Genomic DNA, 17,418 nt, shown 5'->3' with positions numbered 1-17,418 from the left:
GAAAACCAGGCTCATCGACTGGCCAGGGCTTACTTTGGTGTTCTCCTTACTATTCCACATCTGCCCACGAGACCTTTTCCAACTTTTTCTTGTTTTACCTCTGCTTCTCCCAGTTCGTGCTGTTGACTTCTTTTTTTGTCTGCCCAAAATGCACTGCACTCTACGTCACTTCCTCTCTTTGGTTCACTTCCTCTCTTTGGTTTAGTCCGTTTGCATTTCCCACTGTAAGCGAACCACACCAGGGTTCACTTGCAAGTGAACAGAGACCCCCAGTTTTCAAGCGGACCAGGATTCGCTCATTTGGTCTGCACCAGAGTTGGAATGAGCTTTCACACCACTCCAAACGAACTGAACTATCCGTGGAGGTGGACCAGGGTTCGTTTAAAGCAGACCAAATAGCACTAGTGTGAATGCGTCAAATGACACACTAGCTCTGATTTGTCATTAAAATCTCTCTTAAAACACTTTTTCAGAATTGCCTCTCTTGAAACTGTTATTCTTCTGTTTTAACTGTGTTTTAGTCTGCTCCTGTTAAAATCTGCACACAATTTGATACTAAATGTACAGTTTCTTTTACCAATGACTGCTGATTCTTCTGTTCTTACTGATCTGTTGCTCAGTGGTGTCTTTGTCTCTTTCTGTCCTCTAAGTTGTCAGTCTGGTTGAACCTCAGTATTTTGTTCTCCATGTACAAAACAAAGGCTCCATACAAAAGAACACATAGGCCTAAATTGTAAAGAGGGCGTTTTACAAGTTGAAAGCATGAAAGACCATTCAAAATATAAAGCATTGCTCTTCTCCATCTGACTGAGCCCAGTCAAGCTTCCCAAACTTTTAAACAGTAGTGTATATATTGTGTCTTCAGTGCTAGCTATGACCCTGAATATGTATTTTAAGAGGATGACATGTCAGAAAAACAGATCACAATGATTCTCTTTAGTGATGACAGATCTTAAATTACCTTTTCAATACATGGCAAATAGCACAAATCACAGTAGGCTAAATATTAATGTAGACTGTAGAAATACTCTGATTTAAACTGATTACTTTGTAACAGAATTAGTGCAAACAGTAAACAGATCCATTCAGGGAACTGTGGAAACAGAAGCCGATCATGTAAACTATAACTCCCACACGCCCCACAGAGAGGACAGGATGGCAGCACATAGGGCCACAGTGAGAGAGAGCTGGACAGAAGTGGCTCCATTACAGAGGTCTGTGGTGCAACACTCAAAAGTGCTGGAAAAACCGACACCCAGAAAGTTGCTGGTTATCGTCCTCCCACACAGGTCGGAGTCCAGGCAGCCACGGATGTGAAGGGTGAGATCCCCTGTTGCATTGAATTCTGGGAGGATTGGAAACAGAAAAGGATGTCAGGGAATGTAAAAAAAATTCAAAGGAAGTTCACTGCCAAGTCTTCAAACACAGACTGGCCAAATACTGTTCATCTCACACTGCGATGACACAGAGCTGGTTGATAATCAGCAAAGTTTCCCTTTAATGTCATCATCTTCTGTCTCGATCACCAAGTCATGGGGTGATTCACTTTTACACTGTGATCTGTACGTTAGGCTTTAGCCTCTATCTTTATCTTTTTAACCTGTGTTTGCTGCTGAGTCAGTTTGACATCCTGGATATATCCCTAAAAGGAGATCACTTATCATTTTTCAAAAAAAATAAAGGGAAAAAAAAGATATTATTTCTTCAGGGATTGCAGTTTGACCGTGTGGGCTCCATGCTACATACATCCACCAATTTTCCAGATCTGTAACCAAGCAAATACTCATAGTCCTCCATTATTTACTCATTAAATGCCCCGTAAGAGCATCAGTAGAAGCTCTTTTAATTAAAATTGTTCTGTAAATGTTGATTCAACAGTTTTGTGTGATCAAGTCACAACTAATCAATCTAGGCATACTGATGTGTCTCCAGTCAGATTCTTCTGTGAGTACACTCACATGCACTGTGTACATTATGTGGTTATTTGTAGAGTGCGCACATTTTAACAGGGTAGTGCTGTTTCAAATCAAACATGGCTGTTGTGCACTTACCACAGGATCTGGGAGCTTTTCTTCTTCTGCTCAGCGAATTTCAACCGGGAGGAGCACTATTGCCAATTAACATTTGACAATGAGTGTCATTCATCAAAATATATGCTCACTATATCTGCTTGATGTTTTTATTTCTTATTGTATCTAAAATCAACGTGGTTTCACAGTACGTTACAATTGTCCAGCTGATACTGGCTGGCTCAATCACCAGCTGATCTGCCAGGCTAATGATAGTTGCTGTGCTTTTCCAGTATTTACAACTTGTCAAGCATCTGACCACAAATGTGAAACAATGATGGCCTCGACTGTTGTCAAGCCTCTAACTGTCGGGTACCTTTTCCACCAACATGGAGCTGGTATCCTTTCAGTTCCCACGCTAATTTGAACAGTTGCGAGCATTTCGACCAAAGATGAGTGCCGTGTCATATTCTACATGTTGGAAAGAGGATGTAGAAAGCAAAAGTAGGGAAGTCAATTGAGAAATAATAGGAAAAGTTCACAGGTACTCAATGTAATCCATAATTTTGCCCACTGTTTACTTCTGTTGTGCATTGTGTAATGCCCTCCGTTGATGACACATCCTCGGTTACAATGGGTCAGAACAAAACTGGTAGAAATGCTGGCTGGTTTGCTAGATAGTACCAAGGTTCCAAGAATCCTTAACAGAACTGGTTCAAGAACCAGCGCTAATTTGGTGGAAAGGCATATAAGTGTGTGTGACTCCAATCACAGAGCCCCGGTCCCACAGAAGGCAGTCTCATGACAAAAAGGTCGTGCAAAATTCACGGGGATTGCCTCAATTTGCATCAAATGTTGTGATTGCAACATTGTGAAATCGTGGGGGGACTGGCTGTTCTGTATTTTTGTGAATCCAGTTTTCTTCTTACTATACTAATTTATTCTTACAATAATGCTCTGACTCTATTTGTTATGGCCTCTCATCTTTTTCTTGGGTAGGTTGTTTAATACTTTTTACATAGTTTTTGCTTCCTGTGAAAACAGGCCAACTCCTGTCTTCAGACTTTCCTCAAAGCATTTCTAACTGTGCAACTACTAAGGACACAATAAGCATCATGGGTAAAATAAAAAATTTTGACCATCTAATATTTGTTCATGCTTTAGTGTATTCAAAATTGGTTTTACATTTATTCTACAGTTACTTGTATTGTCATGTTGTCTTTGTAACAATCTCCCCTCCAAGGTTCATTTAGTAGCTGTTCTGGAGCTTTTGATTTTATCACATGACCTTGATGTAAGATAGTTTGATCAACTGCTGCTTCCAGGGTGAAGAATGTACTTGGCAGCTATTAGTCATGTTTTAGTCATAATTTTGATCCAAATTTATTTAATTTGGTAATGTAATCTCATTATGTTAATTGTCTTACTGTTGCTGTCAAATTTCAACGTAATGTGTTTACAATATGTTTGAGAGTATTGTAGTGGTTTCCTTACTTGCTTGTCCTCGGTAGCAGCTCTCAGTCACATTTTGACATGTGACATCCTCCCCAAACAGACACGCCCCAAGTACACCAATAGGACACTGAAGGCAGGTCAGGCATTGAGCTGTTCAGCGGAAAGAAAGAAGAAAATATGTGATAATCAGATCAGCAACTCACTCTACAACATAGTTTGGAGGCGTCTTATCTTCTTCAACAGTATCAGGTTTCATCAGTGCTAGTTTCTAGTTTCTCCATCAGCACGTCTAAATTTCATTAATTATATGTTTTATCTCTTTTGTTTAACAACAGAAACTGAAGTTTAAAATGAGTATTCGTAGTTAACGTGTGTGCTTGATAATGTCTTGGAAGGATGTATTGATTTGCTGGAGTCTTTGGAGGTGCTGGTAGTTGGGGTTTTCTAGCTTTGGACAGAGCCAGACGAGCTGTTTTCCCCTGTTTCCAATCTTTGTACTGTGCACAGCTTTTAGAAAGTGTATGCATTGCTGTATTTTAGGTAAATAAATACAAGTACCTTTGTTTCTCTTCCTTTACTGCCACAACACCCTACTTAGCAGGTAAATTCTGGAAACAAGATACTCTCCAGATGTTTTATTTTAGTCTCATACAGCAGTCTGTATCAATTCAGATACATAAAAAGGAATGTCTTGCTAGACCTATGGGAGTAGTGCTGGATCAGACACTACCAGACTACATGTCTTTAAACTGCAGTGGAGTGAAACTACCTGAGACTTTATCTTGAACGGCAGTTAATAACTCACCTTTATCTAAGTTTGTCCGGCACATTTTGTCCAAAGTAACAAGCCTGTAGTACCAACATGTTGCTTGTATAGCTATTTATTTTCACTACAATACTCCTCCAATTAATTTAGATAGTGCTTAACAAAGATATGTTGCAGAGGTCAGATGGAAATATTAAAGTTAATTATGAAAAAATAACAAAATAGATTTTCATTCCACAACAGTAATGATAACTATACTAAATAAAGGCACACTTTAACTCAAAATCCTGATTAACTATTGTTTTGACCTCAAGGCATTAAATATTTTTCTCAACTTACCTGCTGCGATGAAGGCACTCAGGACAATCACTGCTTTCCAAACACTATTCATCCTTGTCCTGTCAGCGTATTTGCTTCTTAAGATATGTTTAATTAAAGGTTTAAATACCTGTCTCAGTCAAATGAGCTTATGAGAATGTGATGATATGTTTTCAGGTAGAGGTAACATGCAAGAATGAAGTTCATCTGGTTTTGTGTTCCAGCTGAGTGGAGAAGACGTTTCCGGTCACTGCAAAAACTCAAACATTCACAGCCTGGAGGAAAACCCACAGCCATTAAGTTTGAGCTCAAACGAGTTTTATTATTTACTGTCATTATGAACATGCAGTGAAGAGTTTCATGCAGTTAAGTTTCCTTTGTGGTAGTTAATGATGCATAAGTTTCAAATGTTTATGAGCTTCTGACAGGGACTGTCCCTCAAATTTACAGGCATAGAGGTTACAACAATGGGAATATCACAACATGGGAGTGTGTTCTTTAATCGCTTGCATACAAAGACAACACCCGGTCATAAGCAGGATCTTTTTGTTTATTTTTAAAGGCTCCAGGTGCTCCAAACCGCCATTAAGGTGGCGCCTAAAGTAGCAGTTTGAGGGACCTGGATAGACGTGGCTCCATTACAGCAGTCAGTGCTGCAGCAAGTCCTGGTGACGGTGTAAGCGGCATTCAGAAGGGCTCCTGTTTCGGTCTGGTTGCAGAGAGACGAGGCAATGCAGCCTCGAGTGCTCAGGGTCATCAAATAACTGATGTTGAAGGCTGGAGGAAGACAAGGAGATCAGAGGGTGTTAACTTTTTACTTAAGAAAATTAATTAAAGTACTAACACATTTTCACTGTGTCTGTCTGTGATTGCTTATGTGATTGAAGCAAGACATATTCAGATCTTTACTTAAATAGTATTTTAATATTGTAACTAATTGTGTTGGAGCTAATTTTACCTTCTTTGTATTCTGACAGGCTGTTCTCATGCATTATTAGTATGTTTTCCTATGACAACTAACGTATAAAAATTTATACGTATCTTATGTAATGATAATGTCAGTAGTTCATGCAAAACCCACGTATTTTGGAAGGCATTGATCACATAACCAATGTGCTGACAGGAGTAAAAAAAGGAAGCAGTCCCAAGAGGTCCAGTTCGGAGGCAGGTTGTGTTGGTGGATGAGTCACAGAACCATAGATTGTACAAATAACTGTTTTTGTTACTGTGACGTAACCCATTGCCTTGTGGGCTGCTGTTTTGAAGCTTTGAGTTTTGCATTTCTGTTGTCACCATCTTGATTTTTGGAGCGGGGGGGCTGGAGCCTATCCCAGCTGACATCGGGCGAGAGGCAGGGTACACCCTGGACAGGTCGCCAGACTATTGCAGGACTGACATACTGGCACAGAGGGGCTCCCACACCCGGGATCAAACCCTCTTGCTATGAGGCGACAGTGCTAACCACCACACCACCGTGCCGCCCCCTCACTGTGTTTCTTTTCCTAAATCTAAGCACAGTAACTTTACCTGCCTAAAACTAACTTGTGTAACTTTACGTTAATGATGTAACTTTATGTTACTGACATAATGTCATTTGTAGGCTGCCAATTTGTAGCAATATATCAAACAGACTGTTGAGTATGCACTTTCATAGGATATCAGTTGAACATTGTATGAGGATACGTTGACTCTGGGTACTTTAATATGCCCACCTTATTCCTAACCCCCATGATAGCTTGCTTGAATCATGGGACGAAATCCCAGAGCTGAACCAGAATTGGCATTTTTAAATTGTAATGGTCTGCTAATCCTCTTTCCTAAAGCGACTAGGAAATAAAACATAGAACACACCACCTCTTACCCCTCAAATTGGATAATGTGATCATACGTCTATCATCTCTGACAGCCATCTCAAAGCATTGATTGTTCACCTTTTTAACCAAGCCCATTAGCCATTAGCTTGCCTTGCGACATGGTTAAATTTAACAGGGCCTGAGTTAGCTTACGGTAAACATCTACTCCCTCTAAATGATTATGTATGATTTCTCACTCATGATCAGACACTAACACATTCGGCAAACATAATTTGGTATTCATTTTAGCTCCATGTAAAGTGAATGAACGTGATGTTTCCCTGCTAATGCTCCACCTGTTTGCCTAACTACGCAGTTTACACATTTTAATGAATCAGAGTTCTACAAGTGAAATATCTTGCCATATTAAGTAGCAGAACTCATTGATATCAATAGTATGAAGTATAAGTAAAACAAATAACTTTTGTCATTCATTGTATATGATATGAAAGAAGACACATTCTCAGCCTAGATAACTAAACACATAATTCAAGGTATGGTGTTGAGCTTATTTTATAGAACATGGAAATATAGTAAAGTTTAGGTACCTCAAAGCTGTACTGAAATAGGCCTACAGTATTTGTGTTAATGTACGTCTTTACTTTCCACTACTACCATGTGTTTACCTACATGTAGCCTACTAGTCTAACCCCAGTTGGCCTGAAACCACCTTTTTATTTCTGTGTGGCACTGGGGGGGTTGTGCTGTTTGCTTTTGGCATTGCCAGTATTGTGCCGCGTTGTGTCATAGCAGCAGCAACAATGGCTGAAAGTAAAAAGTGTTAAAGGAGCAGCTGACTCAGTCACGGACATCAAACACTGGCTTTACTGAACCCGGTCACTTTAAGGTTAAAGAAGTAATATTTTTCACCTTGTCATTGTCTCGTAAGTGTTAAGTTGTAACTAAGCAATCAGTATCTTAAGCATTTAGCCTATCTCATACAAATCAAATGGTTGTGACGTGTAGTGACAGCCGTTTTCCAAAGCATTATGCACCTTTATAAAGATGTAGTCATATAAGACATATTTAGCCCACAGACATGAGAGTGGTATGAATCTCACCATCTAACACTCAACATAAGGTAAATCAGCACATTTTGGACAGAGCCAGGCTAGCTGCTCCCAATTTCCAGTCTTTGTGCTAAGCTAAGCTAACCAGGACCTGGCTTACTTCATATATGAGAAACAGAGCCATCTATTTCTAAATGACGTTCTCATCAGGGAACAGCATGTCAATTTCTATTTGTGACATGCATTATACCTTATCAAAATACACTTCCGTTTTTGCTTGAATGTACAGTTTCTGCTTGTTACATGCATTCAATCTTTTTCAAAATAAACTTACAATATAGGCAAAATGCTTTGTTTTTAGGTTTATTTCCTTAGGTTTGGACAAGAAAACTCTGTGGTTAGGTGTAGGCAACAAAAGCACATGATTAGGTTTGGAAAAAATCATCCTGGTTTGGTTTAATATTCAAACAGGAAACAAATAGCAGGCTCTCATGAGCTCCCACAGGCTCCTGGGTGAAAGTCCAGATATTGTTGGATTCATCCACCTCCTCTACCACCCTACCGAAATAGACTTTCTCTCTTTATATAACATAAGGCATTACAAACTGCTGCTACCTGGTGCGTATCATACCACTGAGAAGGGTGGCTCTGTGTGTGTCTGTGTCTGATAAGACCATCCACTCACAAAGCACCAGTATTTGATGAGTTGGGTTGTTACCCACTGCCTCTAAAACTGATGTGCCCAGTGTGTATCATACTGCCACGAAATGTGCCTCAGTTTATTGGTGTCTGATGCCTACATCACCAAAAAAGTGCCAGACTTTGACGAGTTTGGAGTGAGAATGGGCAGAGTATACTCTGCTGCTCCAAGGGTGTGGTGCTCTGAATAACCAAATGGTTCCTTTCAGCAGCACTCTGAATTTACGAATGGTCCAGTATGTGCCAGTGTGCACCCCAGGACTCTGAGTGAGTAGCCTATTTTTGAATGCCCTCATAGAGTACAGGTGGCCGAGGCTACCATACAAGGTGCCACCTGCTACTCAGTTTTTAACACTCTCACACACCAGTGGAACAGCAATTGGGAGCAATTTGGAATTTAATATCTTGCTAAAGGATACTTCCCTATACGGACTGGAGGAGTTGGTGGAGCTGGGGCCTCTGATCTTCTGATTGGTGGACAGCCTGCTTTACCTCCTGAGTCAGAGCCACCCTGGCCCCTAATGTAGGCTATTTCATCATCCTGCTCAACTTATATGCACTGATTGTTTTGAAGCATCTTACTAGTTGGTACACACAACTTTTTTTAAGGAGCTACTTAATCAGGTATAGAGTGCCCCAGGAATGAGTCCTAAAATCTGGAAATGAGTTGATATTTTAACCCTCCTAGTTCCCTCGTCTCAAAGTGCGATGGTTTTTTGAATGGATTTTTGGATAGATGCCTGAAATAAGGTCTGTGCTTAACACAAGCTAAAGATACTATAGCCTTCTATGTTCTGAACTTTGAAGCTTCTATGTGTCTTAAAAAAGGTGGTTGCTAACAAGTGGCTAAATGAGACAACAGAACGTCATAGTGCCGAGCTGTGTTGAACATAGCTTTACTGTCTTGGTATGGTGGAGACGTTAGGTCATGTGACTGTAGTGTAGTTTGTTTATAACCATTAGCTTTTTACTGGCGATTTCATTTAGGCTTCAATAATCATGAAAGTGATATTTATTTGTGAAGATTATCTTGCTGAATAAAAGGTGTAAGTATCATAAATGTTTGTTCTCCACTATGGTTCTTTTTACAAGTTATGTGTTTGCCAATAAAAAAGCAGAAAATGTTTGTTCTGCTCTGAGATGGACCTTTTCATGTGTTGTAAGTCCAGCCACATCTCAGTCTGAACCGTCAGGACAGGTTTTTCATCCTCTAATGGTTTGTGGTCAGAGAAGAGTTACAAACTCATCAGCAGGGATACACCCATCTGTTGTCATGGGGAGCAGATGATCACTGACTCACCCAGTTTTCCCCAGTAGCAGCTGGGCTGAGCTTCACTGCAGGTCATCATGGAGCTGTACAGACATTTATCTCCCAAGCCCACCTTGCAGGTGTGACATCTCAGAGATTCACCTGTGATCCAGAGAGAGAGAGAGATGAAGTGATGGAGAATGGAGTACTTTCTTATAAGTTATGTAAAAAAGGAAAATAAGTAAGATAACAACAATGACGAAACTCCAAACTGTGTCATCAAGCCAGCATTACACAAATCACATGAATACAGTGCTGACATCATCGTCTGTATCACTTCTCATCATATCTGTCATCATAATCACTGAATGTGAGTGTTAATAATAACATTAATACACTCTCAGTGATTTGGTCTAAAAAATAATAACTTTGTGTGGCTATGTTCTATTTGAGGTCAGAAAAGCAGTTTGAAAAGCATTGGCCTTTGAAAAGTTTTGACCTTTTTAAAAGCAGTTTTAAAAAAGGTCAAAACTGCTTTTCAGTCTCAGTTCACTTTGCATGTAGGTGAAGTGCCAGAAACACCAACACTACATCAGCAAATATTTTAGTTCAAACTAACAGTTACCCTTTAACACATACATATAACCTCACCTACCCAAACCCATCCAAAACATCAACAAAGACAAAAAAAGTAACATGGAAAGCCAGTGTATGTGAGATGGAGTTTCCACATTATGTAAAAAATTAATATGAAGCCGTTAATTTTCTCATGCTTGATACAGTTCAATACTTCTTTGATGCAACCTTCATTTTTTGGGAGCAAAGATGTATTTCTATTTCAGAATAACAAAGTGACAAGCCAGTGTTAAAGTCCAACATCTTTTACTGCCATAGGGAACCTTTAAAATTCCCTCAGGCTTAAGAAAACGTGTCTTTTTCGTATTACATGCTTCTCTTTATTGTTGTATGAGCGTAATAGGAAATAGAAATCAGAGGTCATGGATCAACAGAATAAAACACCCACCAAAGACATGTTTTAACCAGTGATGAAAATCACACCAAACTCAAGTTTTCTGAGTGTTTAAAAAACTGACACATAAAGCATTTTCTGATCTTTGTCATTTTGACATATTTTTGGGGTAGGTGCTGAAACAATTGATGCTTTTCTTCTTCTTGCAAGGACAGTCTGTATCAAAGCCTTCTTTACACTGTTAGGCAGTCATTGAATTCTTGTGGCGATTTACAAAATCCTTTAATTTTGTTGTTATTCTTGCCTTCAAACTGTAAAATCTTAAAGGGACAGTACGTCCCAAAATGAAAAATACATATTTTCCTTTTATTTCTTTATCAATCTAGAATGTTTTGGTGTGAGTTGCTGAGTGTTAGAGATATTGGTCCTAGAAATGTCTGCCCAAAAAGCTCACACCAAAACAATCTAGATTGATAAATAGGCTCTACAGGTAAGAGGGAAAATATGACCTTTGTGTCCTCAGTTGTACAGCATTGGTAATCTTGGTTAGCTTCGGGTGTAAGTTGACGTAACTTATTTACAGCACATAAGCAAAATAGTATTTAACATTAATCGTTCAAAATGTCTCCTCTGATACTCACTTGTAACAATTTTAATGGATGTTTTTGTAATTGTTTTCAAGAAGAATTGAGAGATAATTTTCCTCTTTGCCAAGACAAAGTATACATGAGCGCCTCCTGATTTGTTCTCTTACCTGTAACAAACATGGCCATCAATGCCGCACAGACCCCGAAGAACCTTAGCATCTTGCGCTTACACAAATGTGTGGTCGGAGACGGTCAAAGAGAGGTTCAGTGACCAGCAGCACAGCAGAGTGTCTGAAGTGGGATTCAAATGAGCTTCACCAGCTCAGGGCATCTGCTTTTATGTCAAAGGTGTGCCAGCTAGAATGTTCTCTAACACACTGAGGGGCTGTTTGATGAGAGTCAAGTCTATTAAAAAGCCAAACAAAGAGAAAAAGAGTTTATGGATGCCAGCCTCATTCCTCCCTTTGTGTGTGTGTGTGTGTGTGTGTGTGTGTGTGTGTGTGTGTGTGTGTGTGTGTGTGTGTGTGTGTGTGTGTGTGTGTGTGTTTGAACCTTTGTGAACCTTAACAATTCATTTTCAAAAGCTTCCGATTACAATAGAGAACAAAGCATCAGTCAACAATACCTCGATAAATATTAGGATTCTTTGTTAAAATAATGAGGAGACACTCCCTTCACTTTTATGGAATAGAGCTTAAAAAGAATGGCATGTGATCATGGAGGCTTTAGTCTTCAGTTTAAGAAAATAATCTCAATTTTAGGTCCACTTACAACCAAAGAATAGAATAGAAATGGAAATAACATAAATACAAAATATAAATAAAACTTTTAAGTGAAATCTAAGCTGTGAGCTCAATGAAAAAGTCCCCAAAACATTATTTTATAAACCTGCTGCAAATTATGTTCTTAAGCTCAGAGGGGTGGAGGCAGACAATGTTTTTGAGATGGTGGAATGCTGATTTGGTGACTTGCTTGATGTGTTGGTTGAAGGAGAGATTGCTGTCAAAGATGACTCCGAGGTTGCGGCAGCGGGGGGAGGAACTTTACTTTCCTAAACCTAACCTACATAACATTACTTTCCTAAACCAAACCTTGGTAACTTTACTTTCCTAAACCTAACCTACATAACTTTACTTTCCTAAACCAAACGTTCATAACTTTACTTGCTTAAACCTAACCTACATAACGTAACTTGCATAAACCTAAGCTACGTAACTTTATTTTCCTAAACCTAACTGTGGAGGTGGGCGTAGTCGGGGTTCAGCTGCAGGAGAGAGAGGTGTCGAGATGGATCAGAAGACCAGCGCCAGGTGAGCTGATTTGCACAGCTGGTGCTTGTTAACTAATTGTACTCTACCTTTCAAATGCAGTAGCGTGCTGGGCCTCAAGTGGCTGCTGCACACCACGAAGACAGACAGGCTGGCTGTCAGGATTGTTTGGCAAGGGCTGAAACTATTATTTGGTGAGACTGAGGGACTCCAGAGACTGAGCCGCATGTGCCAGAAGAAGCCGGGCAACAGCAGGCGCATGATGGCTTTTTGTTTAATGTTTATATTGAAGTATTTGCATGCAGCAGAGATTAAAAGGAGGTCACTGTAACTGATCTGTTGTGTTGGTCTTTCCTAACATATCACTGCATAACTTCACTTATCTTAACTAACCTCAACTTAACCTTCCTAAACCTATAACTAACAACCTAAACTAACCTAACATGCAGCATAAACCTAACCTACGTAACTGTACTTTCCTTAACCTAACCGGTGTAACTTAACTTTCCTAACATATCCTACATAACTTCACTTATCTTAACCTAACCTACGTAACTTTACTTACCTAAACCTAACTTACATAACTTTACTTGCCTAAAACTAACCTACATAACTTAACTTGCATAAACCTAACTTACGTAACTGTACTTTCCTTAACCTATCCTACGTATCTTAACTTTTCTAAACCTAACCTATGTAACTTAAGTAGCCTAAACCCAACCTACATAACTTAACTTTCCTAACCTAACCTTTGTAACCTAACTTGCCTAAACTTAACCTATATAATTTTACTCACCTTAACCTAGCCTACCTAACTTTACTTTTCTAAACATAACCTACGTATTTTTACTTGCCTGACCCTAGCATACAAAACTTAACTTTCTTAAACCTAACCTACGTAACTTTATTTGCCTAAACCTAACCTACGTAACTTTACTTGCCTAAACTTAACCTACATAACTTTACTTTTCTAAACATAACCTACATAATGTTCTCTTGCTTTTTGTTTAAACCCTTATGCTAAGCTAAGCTAACTGGCTGCTAACTGGAGTCAGTCTTCTCATTCATCACTCAACTAGAAAGTGTTTCCCTAAAAAGCCTTATTATAAACTACTGCTTTGATTAAAATCTGCCATGTCCCAACCTTGTCTCTAAAAAACTGCATTTTATCTCATCATATTAATCATTTAGGTTTTGTTTCAAATAAACACAGAAAACAAAAATGGAAACAATTAGGATTTGGTTGCCTTTTAGCACTAAATAATCACATGAAATCTACAATGATCTCATGCATGTTTGGAAAAGTTTTGAAATACATTAAAACATTAATGAATGTATGCAAATTACACAGAAAAGCATAGATAGTCAGTTCTGATATACAGCTAGAATTTACTTGTACAATAAATTCATATGATGCTGTATATAGTCATATCATGCGGCCAGTATCCCTCCATTATATATCATCAGGACACTTACACTTATTCAAAGCATATTCATGAAATTTAAGGACAGAAATATTTTAAATGAAAATGTGCAGCAACTTGTTTTCTTCCTCCTGAATTCTTCGTTAAAGGTCCCACTGGCTCCAGAGTGCCACCAGAGCAGCACCCAGAGCTGCAGCGAGAGGCAGCTGGATGGGGGCAGCTCCGTTACAGAGGTCGGCACTGCAGCAGGTCTTTGTGATCGTGTAGTTAACATTCAGGATGGTGCCATTACTGCTTTCACAGTCGGATTTTTCTGTGCAGCCTCGCTGATGGACATCCAAGAGGGGGCCACTAAACTCTGGAAAAAGCAAAGATGAGATACTTTGATGTGATTCTTTTTTAATGACTTAGAGCTGATTACAACTACGATTTGCAGGGGGCCTTTTACGCTCATTTTTAGGCTCATACTTGTACTCTGGGTTTCAACTAAAGGTAAAGTAAGGTAAAGTTCCACTGATTGTCACACACCTGAGTGTGTGAAATTTGTTCTCCGCATTTGAGCAGCAGCGGTCCCACGCTCGGGAATCATGTGGTGATCTAACCCCCCCAATTCCAACCCCTGATGCTGACAAACTACAGTGTGTTTACATTCTTTAATATTCAACACTTTATGTTCTCATACTGTCTGTGCTGCAATGTTAGCATGTGGCTACATGTAGCAGTGTAGGCTATGTGATGTAAACACTTGTAGCAGTGTGCCTGGAGCAGATGACCATAAACTTAAAAATGGTAATAATTTATACACAAAATGCAACTGTAATTCAGTTATTTGTATATTAAATATATTTTATTTGTAAAATAATCAAATATTATATGTGGCCAAAAGTATTTCAGATGATTCCTAGTGGAAGCCTGTTTTTAGGTATTTGCATCAATCAGTTTATCTCTCATCCATTTAACTCATTTCTTTTTTAAAGGGAACTGTAATCATTCATTCATTCGTTCATTCACGTTGTCTTTCATTTCATTGTGTATATGTTATTACTGTTACCCTATTACTGCATGTCTTTCTCCTTGATTCGTAAATGGAAAACAAATATGGTTATATATGAATTCTCTCCTTTATTATGTAAGTTAATGATTTTATTCACTTGTGATAAAATTTAAATCTAGATTTAAGGTGAAACTAATAGAAATGATCTTTTTTGGGAAGCTGTTTAAATAGCTAGTCTCCAGGAGAGTATATGGATTTTACAACATCCAACCATGCATTCAAATTTATGAGAAATAGTTCCTACATATTTGTACTAGATTGATACATTCATACATTTAGAGTACAAAATCATCCAACAGAGTATTTAAAGCATGTTGAGAATTTAAAACTATCAACTGAAAACCAGAATTATTAACAAAATTATTCAAATTCTTTGAGGCTCAGCGGCTCAATGAAAAGTGGAGGTAGCAGTAATAACACTTGTTGATTCATTTAATACCTGGGCCCGGTCTCACGCCGAAGTAAATGAATCAACAAGTCGTCGAAATCCAGCGCTTGGGCAGTGACTCACGGTGCCAGACACTGATGAAAAAAGCCATCCTTTGATCTCAGCATGATACAGCGCTGGTCACTTTTATAGTTTAATGGTGCTTGACGTTGTCAGGGGAAATGTGGCAGGACAAGAGTGAAAGTTAAGGCGGAGAAAGTCCAAGTAGGACGTATGAAAGGGGTGGTGGATGGTTCCAACAAACGCCAACTTTCACCGACTTTCGCCCGAGACAGCAGTGTTTGTGTCCCTTAAGATTATAAAGCCAAACCCTGTTCTGTTTTTCCTAAACCTAACCACATGCGTTAGTTGTTGGAGGAAAAAAAAAAAGTCAATTGGTGTTGTTGCACTGGCGTAGTGCGTTTATTTTCAAAGAGACAGTATGTAAACGTTAAATTTCCTGTGAAAATGGAACAATGCATGTAATAGGCAGAACTTGACATGGCATCCCAGAACATCAACAACCAATGCACCCTTGTACCTTGCGCATCGGATCTGGAAGTGGAAAATCATCGACAACGATATGTGACAAGGTTGGACTGTGAATGTGTTTCTAACAGAATCATGCAGGGTAATTCAAAGAATATGAAAAGAAATCAAACTTCAATGCATCTTTGTTCCCTGTTTCTACATAGTTGGTCATGTAGCAAGATGATGACTTTTATTGAGTTTCTGGGCATTTTTGTAATTGTGCTAATTGATTAATGAGTCATTCAGCTGTTCATCTTACTCGCAACTGCAGAGAAGCATCTGTCCTGAGCTCCCGTGCAATTTACAGGAGCTGTGATAAGGCAGGAGTCGAGGATATTGACATCACAGGTGTAACAGGTGAGAGACTCAACTGTGGGAGAGCAGACGACAAGCAAACAGGAAGTCATTAAGAAGAATGTTTTTTAAATCTTAGAGTATCAATCTTTTGTCATACACTGAAAGGAAAACAAAGCCACAAATTCTTCATTCCACGCCTTAATCAAACAAGCACCTGTTGTAATCACAAAGTACATGTCAAGAGTTGGTTTCATAACCTCTCAAGGTGAATGCTGGCTGGTCATGTGTTATCTTAAGTGGAATTAAATCCAGGATACACGTGTATGATATTGACGCAGGTTCTGAGATATCTGAGGTTTCTGGCTCCACCCACATACATTAGAGGTGAAAAACAACAGCTGCTTGTCTTTCCAAAAACACTGTAAATAACTGTGAACTTTTTTTTTTGGTCAAATCTTTTAAAAATGAAAACAAAACTACAGTGTCAGTTTATGGCACAAATAAGATGGATATCTTTAAACCTGAGCAAATAAAACCCGAACTATTTGTTATTTTGCTAGAAGTAGCCATGTGATCATTTTTATTTAATTTAATTTTTGTAATTTGGGTGAACTGACCCTTTAAATTCAATTCAATTCAATTCAATTTTCAATTTTATTTATAAAGCCCAATATCACAAATCACAATTTGCCTCACAGGGTTTTACAGCATACGACATCCCTCTGTTCTTAAGACCCTCACAGCGGATAAGGAAAAACTCCCCCAAAAAAACCCTTTAACGGGGGAAAAAAACAGTAGAAACCTCAGGAAGAGCAACTGAGGAGGGATCCCTCCCTCAAGACAGATGTGATTTTGGTGAAGTATTACAAACACCTCCGTCAGATTTTATAGGACACTCCTGCTCTGTCAACACATATCTGTAAAAATCTGCTTCATTATTGCTGTATACCCTGTGTCTGCAAAGTGTATGGGCATGAATAAGGGTCAATAAAATTTTAAGTTTCTAAAATGTTGTTCAGAAATCATTTATAGGCTGTAACTAAGCATAAGAAATTGTAGTTTGTGAACGTGTGGAAAGGATTTGCAGTTTTGAGCTTGTCTAAATACAGTTAAAGTTGTGTTTTTTTCACAGGTTCACAAAAGTCAATACGTAACCACAGGCTTTGAAATTATTTCTGAACAGGATTTCACATGTCCAAAATCCTCCTGATCCTTATTTGAGTCCATACACAAAATTAAAGGTTCTGATTTTGATCTCCAAAATACAGTAAAAACCTCCTACCTGTAACAAGCAGTGTCAACAGTGCTGCGCACCTCCACAGTAATTTGGTCATCGTGATGTTCTTTAATAAAAATACCACCAAAGAGTGCTGGTTGGTCTCTAACTTTTTAAGATCCCTCTGTTTCAGAAGGTACAGGGTTTAGTTCTGAGGAACAATGACTCACTGTCAGCATCTTTATACCTGAGGGGGTTATATAAGTAATACGTGCCAACAGCAGT

General features: G+C 38.8%; 3 protein-coding genes across 3 annotated transcripts; all 3 read right to left on the bottom strand.

The window, feature by feature from the left end:
* Nucleotides 1-731: 731 nt before the first annotated feature.
* Nucleotides 732-4,751, bottom strand: lye (lymphocyte antigen-6, epidermis). The gene is made up of 3 exons (XM_049603138.1): nucleotides 4,570-4,751; nucleotides 3,504-3,614; nucleotides 732-1,345 (listed from the first exon to the last, which is right to left on the bottom strand). The coding sequence occupies exons 1-3, from the start codon at nucleotides 4,619-4,621 to the stop codon at nucleotides 1,122-1,124; spliced, it is 387 nt and encodes a 128-aa protein (XP_049459095.1). The 5' UTR covers nucleotides 4,622-4,751; the 3' UTR covers nucleotides 732-1,121.
* Nucleotides 4,752-4,849: 98 nt separating this feature from the next.
* LOC125904796 (lymphocyte antigen 6 complex locus protein G6d-like) lies at nucleotides 4,850-11,278 on the bottom strand. The gene is made up of 3 exons (XM_049602432.1): nucleotides 11,084-11,278; nucleotides 9,411-9,521; nucleotides 4,850-5,325 (listed from the first exon to the last, which is right to left on the bottom strand). The coding sequence occupies exons 1-3, from the start codon at nucleotides 11,133-11,135 to the stop codon at nucleotides 5,105-5,107; spliced, it is 384 nt and encodes a 127-aa protein (XP_049458389.1). The 5' UTR covers nucleotides 11,136-11,278; the 3' UTR covers nucleotides 4,850-5,104.
* Nucleotides 11,279-13,553: 2,275 nt separating this feature from the next.
* On the bottom strand, nucleotides 13,554-17,349 carry LOC125904800 (sperm acrosome membrane-associated protein 4-like). Its single transcript, XM_049602439.1, has 3 exons — nucleotides 17,200-17,349; nucleotides 15,880-15,990; nucleotides 13,554-13,966 (listed from the first exon to the last, which is right to left on the bottom strand). The coding sequence occupies exons 1-3, from the start codon at nucleotides 17,249-17,251 to the stop codon at nucleotides 13,752-13,754; spliced, it is 378 nt and encodes a 125-aa protein (XP_049458396.1). The 5' UTR covers nucleotides 17,252-17,349; the 3' UTR covers nucleotides 13,554-13,751.
* Between the last annotated feature and the right edge of the window lie 69 nt (nucleotides 17,350-17,418).

This window comes from Epinephelus fuscoguttatus, linkage group LG17, assembly GCF_011397635.1.
Source record: "Epinephelus fuscoguttatus linkage group LG17, E.fuscoguttatus.final_Chr_v1".
Classification (NCBI taxonomy): domain Eukaryota; kingdom Metazoa; phylum Chordata; class Actinopteri; order Perciformes; family Serranidae; genus Epinephelus; species Epinephelus fuscoguttatus.
Note: the sequence above shows the minus strand (reverse complement) of the source record. Positions and strands in the feature narration are given on the sequence as shown.

What these genes read in the sequence shown, in the direction of transcription:
- LOC125904796 (XM_049602432.1), bottom strand. Translation starts at nt 11,135, where the DNA reads ATGCTAAGGTTCTTCGGGGTCTGTGCGGCATTGATGGCCATGTTTGTT. An exon ending in GATGGCCATGTTTGTTACAG is followed by an intron (nt 9,522 to 11,083) that starts GTAAGAGAACAA and finishes TCTGGATCACAG; the next exon opens with GTGAATCTCTGAGATGTCAC. An exon ending in CTGCTACTGGGGAAAACTGG is followed by an intron (nt 5,326 to 9,410) that starts GTGAGTCAGTGA and finishes GTCTTCCTCCAG; the next exon opens with CCTTCAACATCAGTTATTTG.
- lye (XM_049603138.1), bottom strand. Translation starts at nt 4,621, where the DNA reads ATGAATAGTGTTTGGAAAGCAGTGATTGTCCTGAGTGCCTTCATCGCA. An exon ending in GAGTGCCTTCATCGCAGCAG is followed by an intron (nt 3,615 to 4,569) that starts GTAAGTTGAGAA and finishes TCCGCTGAACAG; the next exon opens with CTCAATGCCTGACCTGCCTT. An exon ending in CTGCTACCGAGGACAAGCAA is followed by an intron (nt 1,346 to 3,503) that starts GTAAGGAAACCA and finishes CAATCCTCCCAG; the next exon opens with AATTCAATGCAACAGGGGAT.
- LOC125904800 (XM_049602439.1), bottom strand. Translation starts at nt 17,251, where the DNA reads ATGACCAAATTACTGTGGAGGTGCGCAGCACTGTTGACACTGCTTGTT. An exon ending in GTTGACACTGCTTGTTACAG is followed by an intron (nt 15,991 to 17,199) that starts GTAGGAGGTTTT and finishes GCTCTCCCACAG; the next exon opens with TTGAGTCTCTCACCTGTTAC. An exon ending in ATGCTTCTCTGCAGTTGCGA is followed by an intron (nt 13,967 to 15,879) that starts GTAAGATGAACA and finishes TGCTTTTTCCAG; the next exon opens with AGTTTAGTGGCCCCCTCTTG.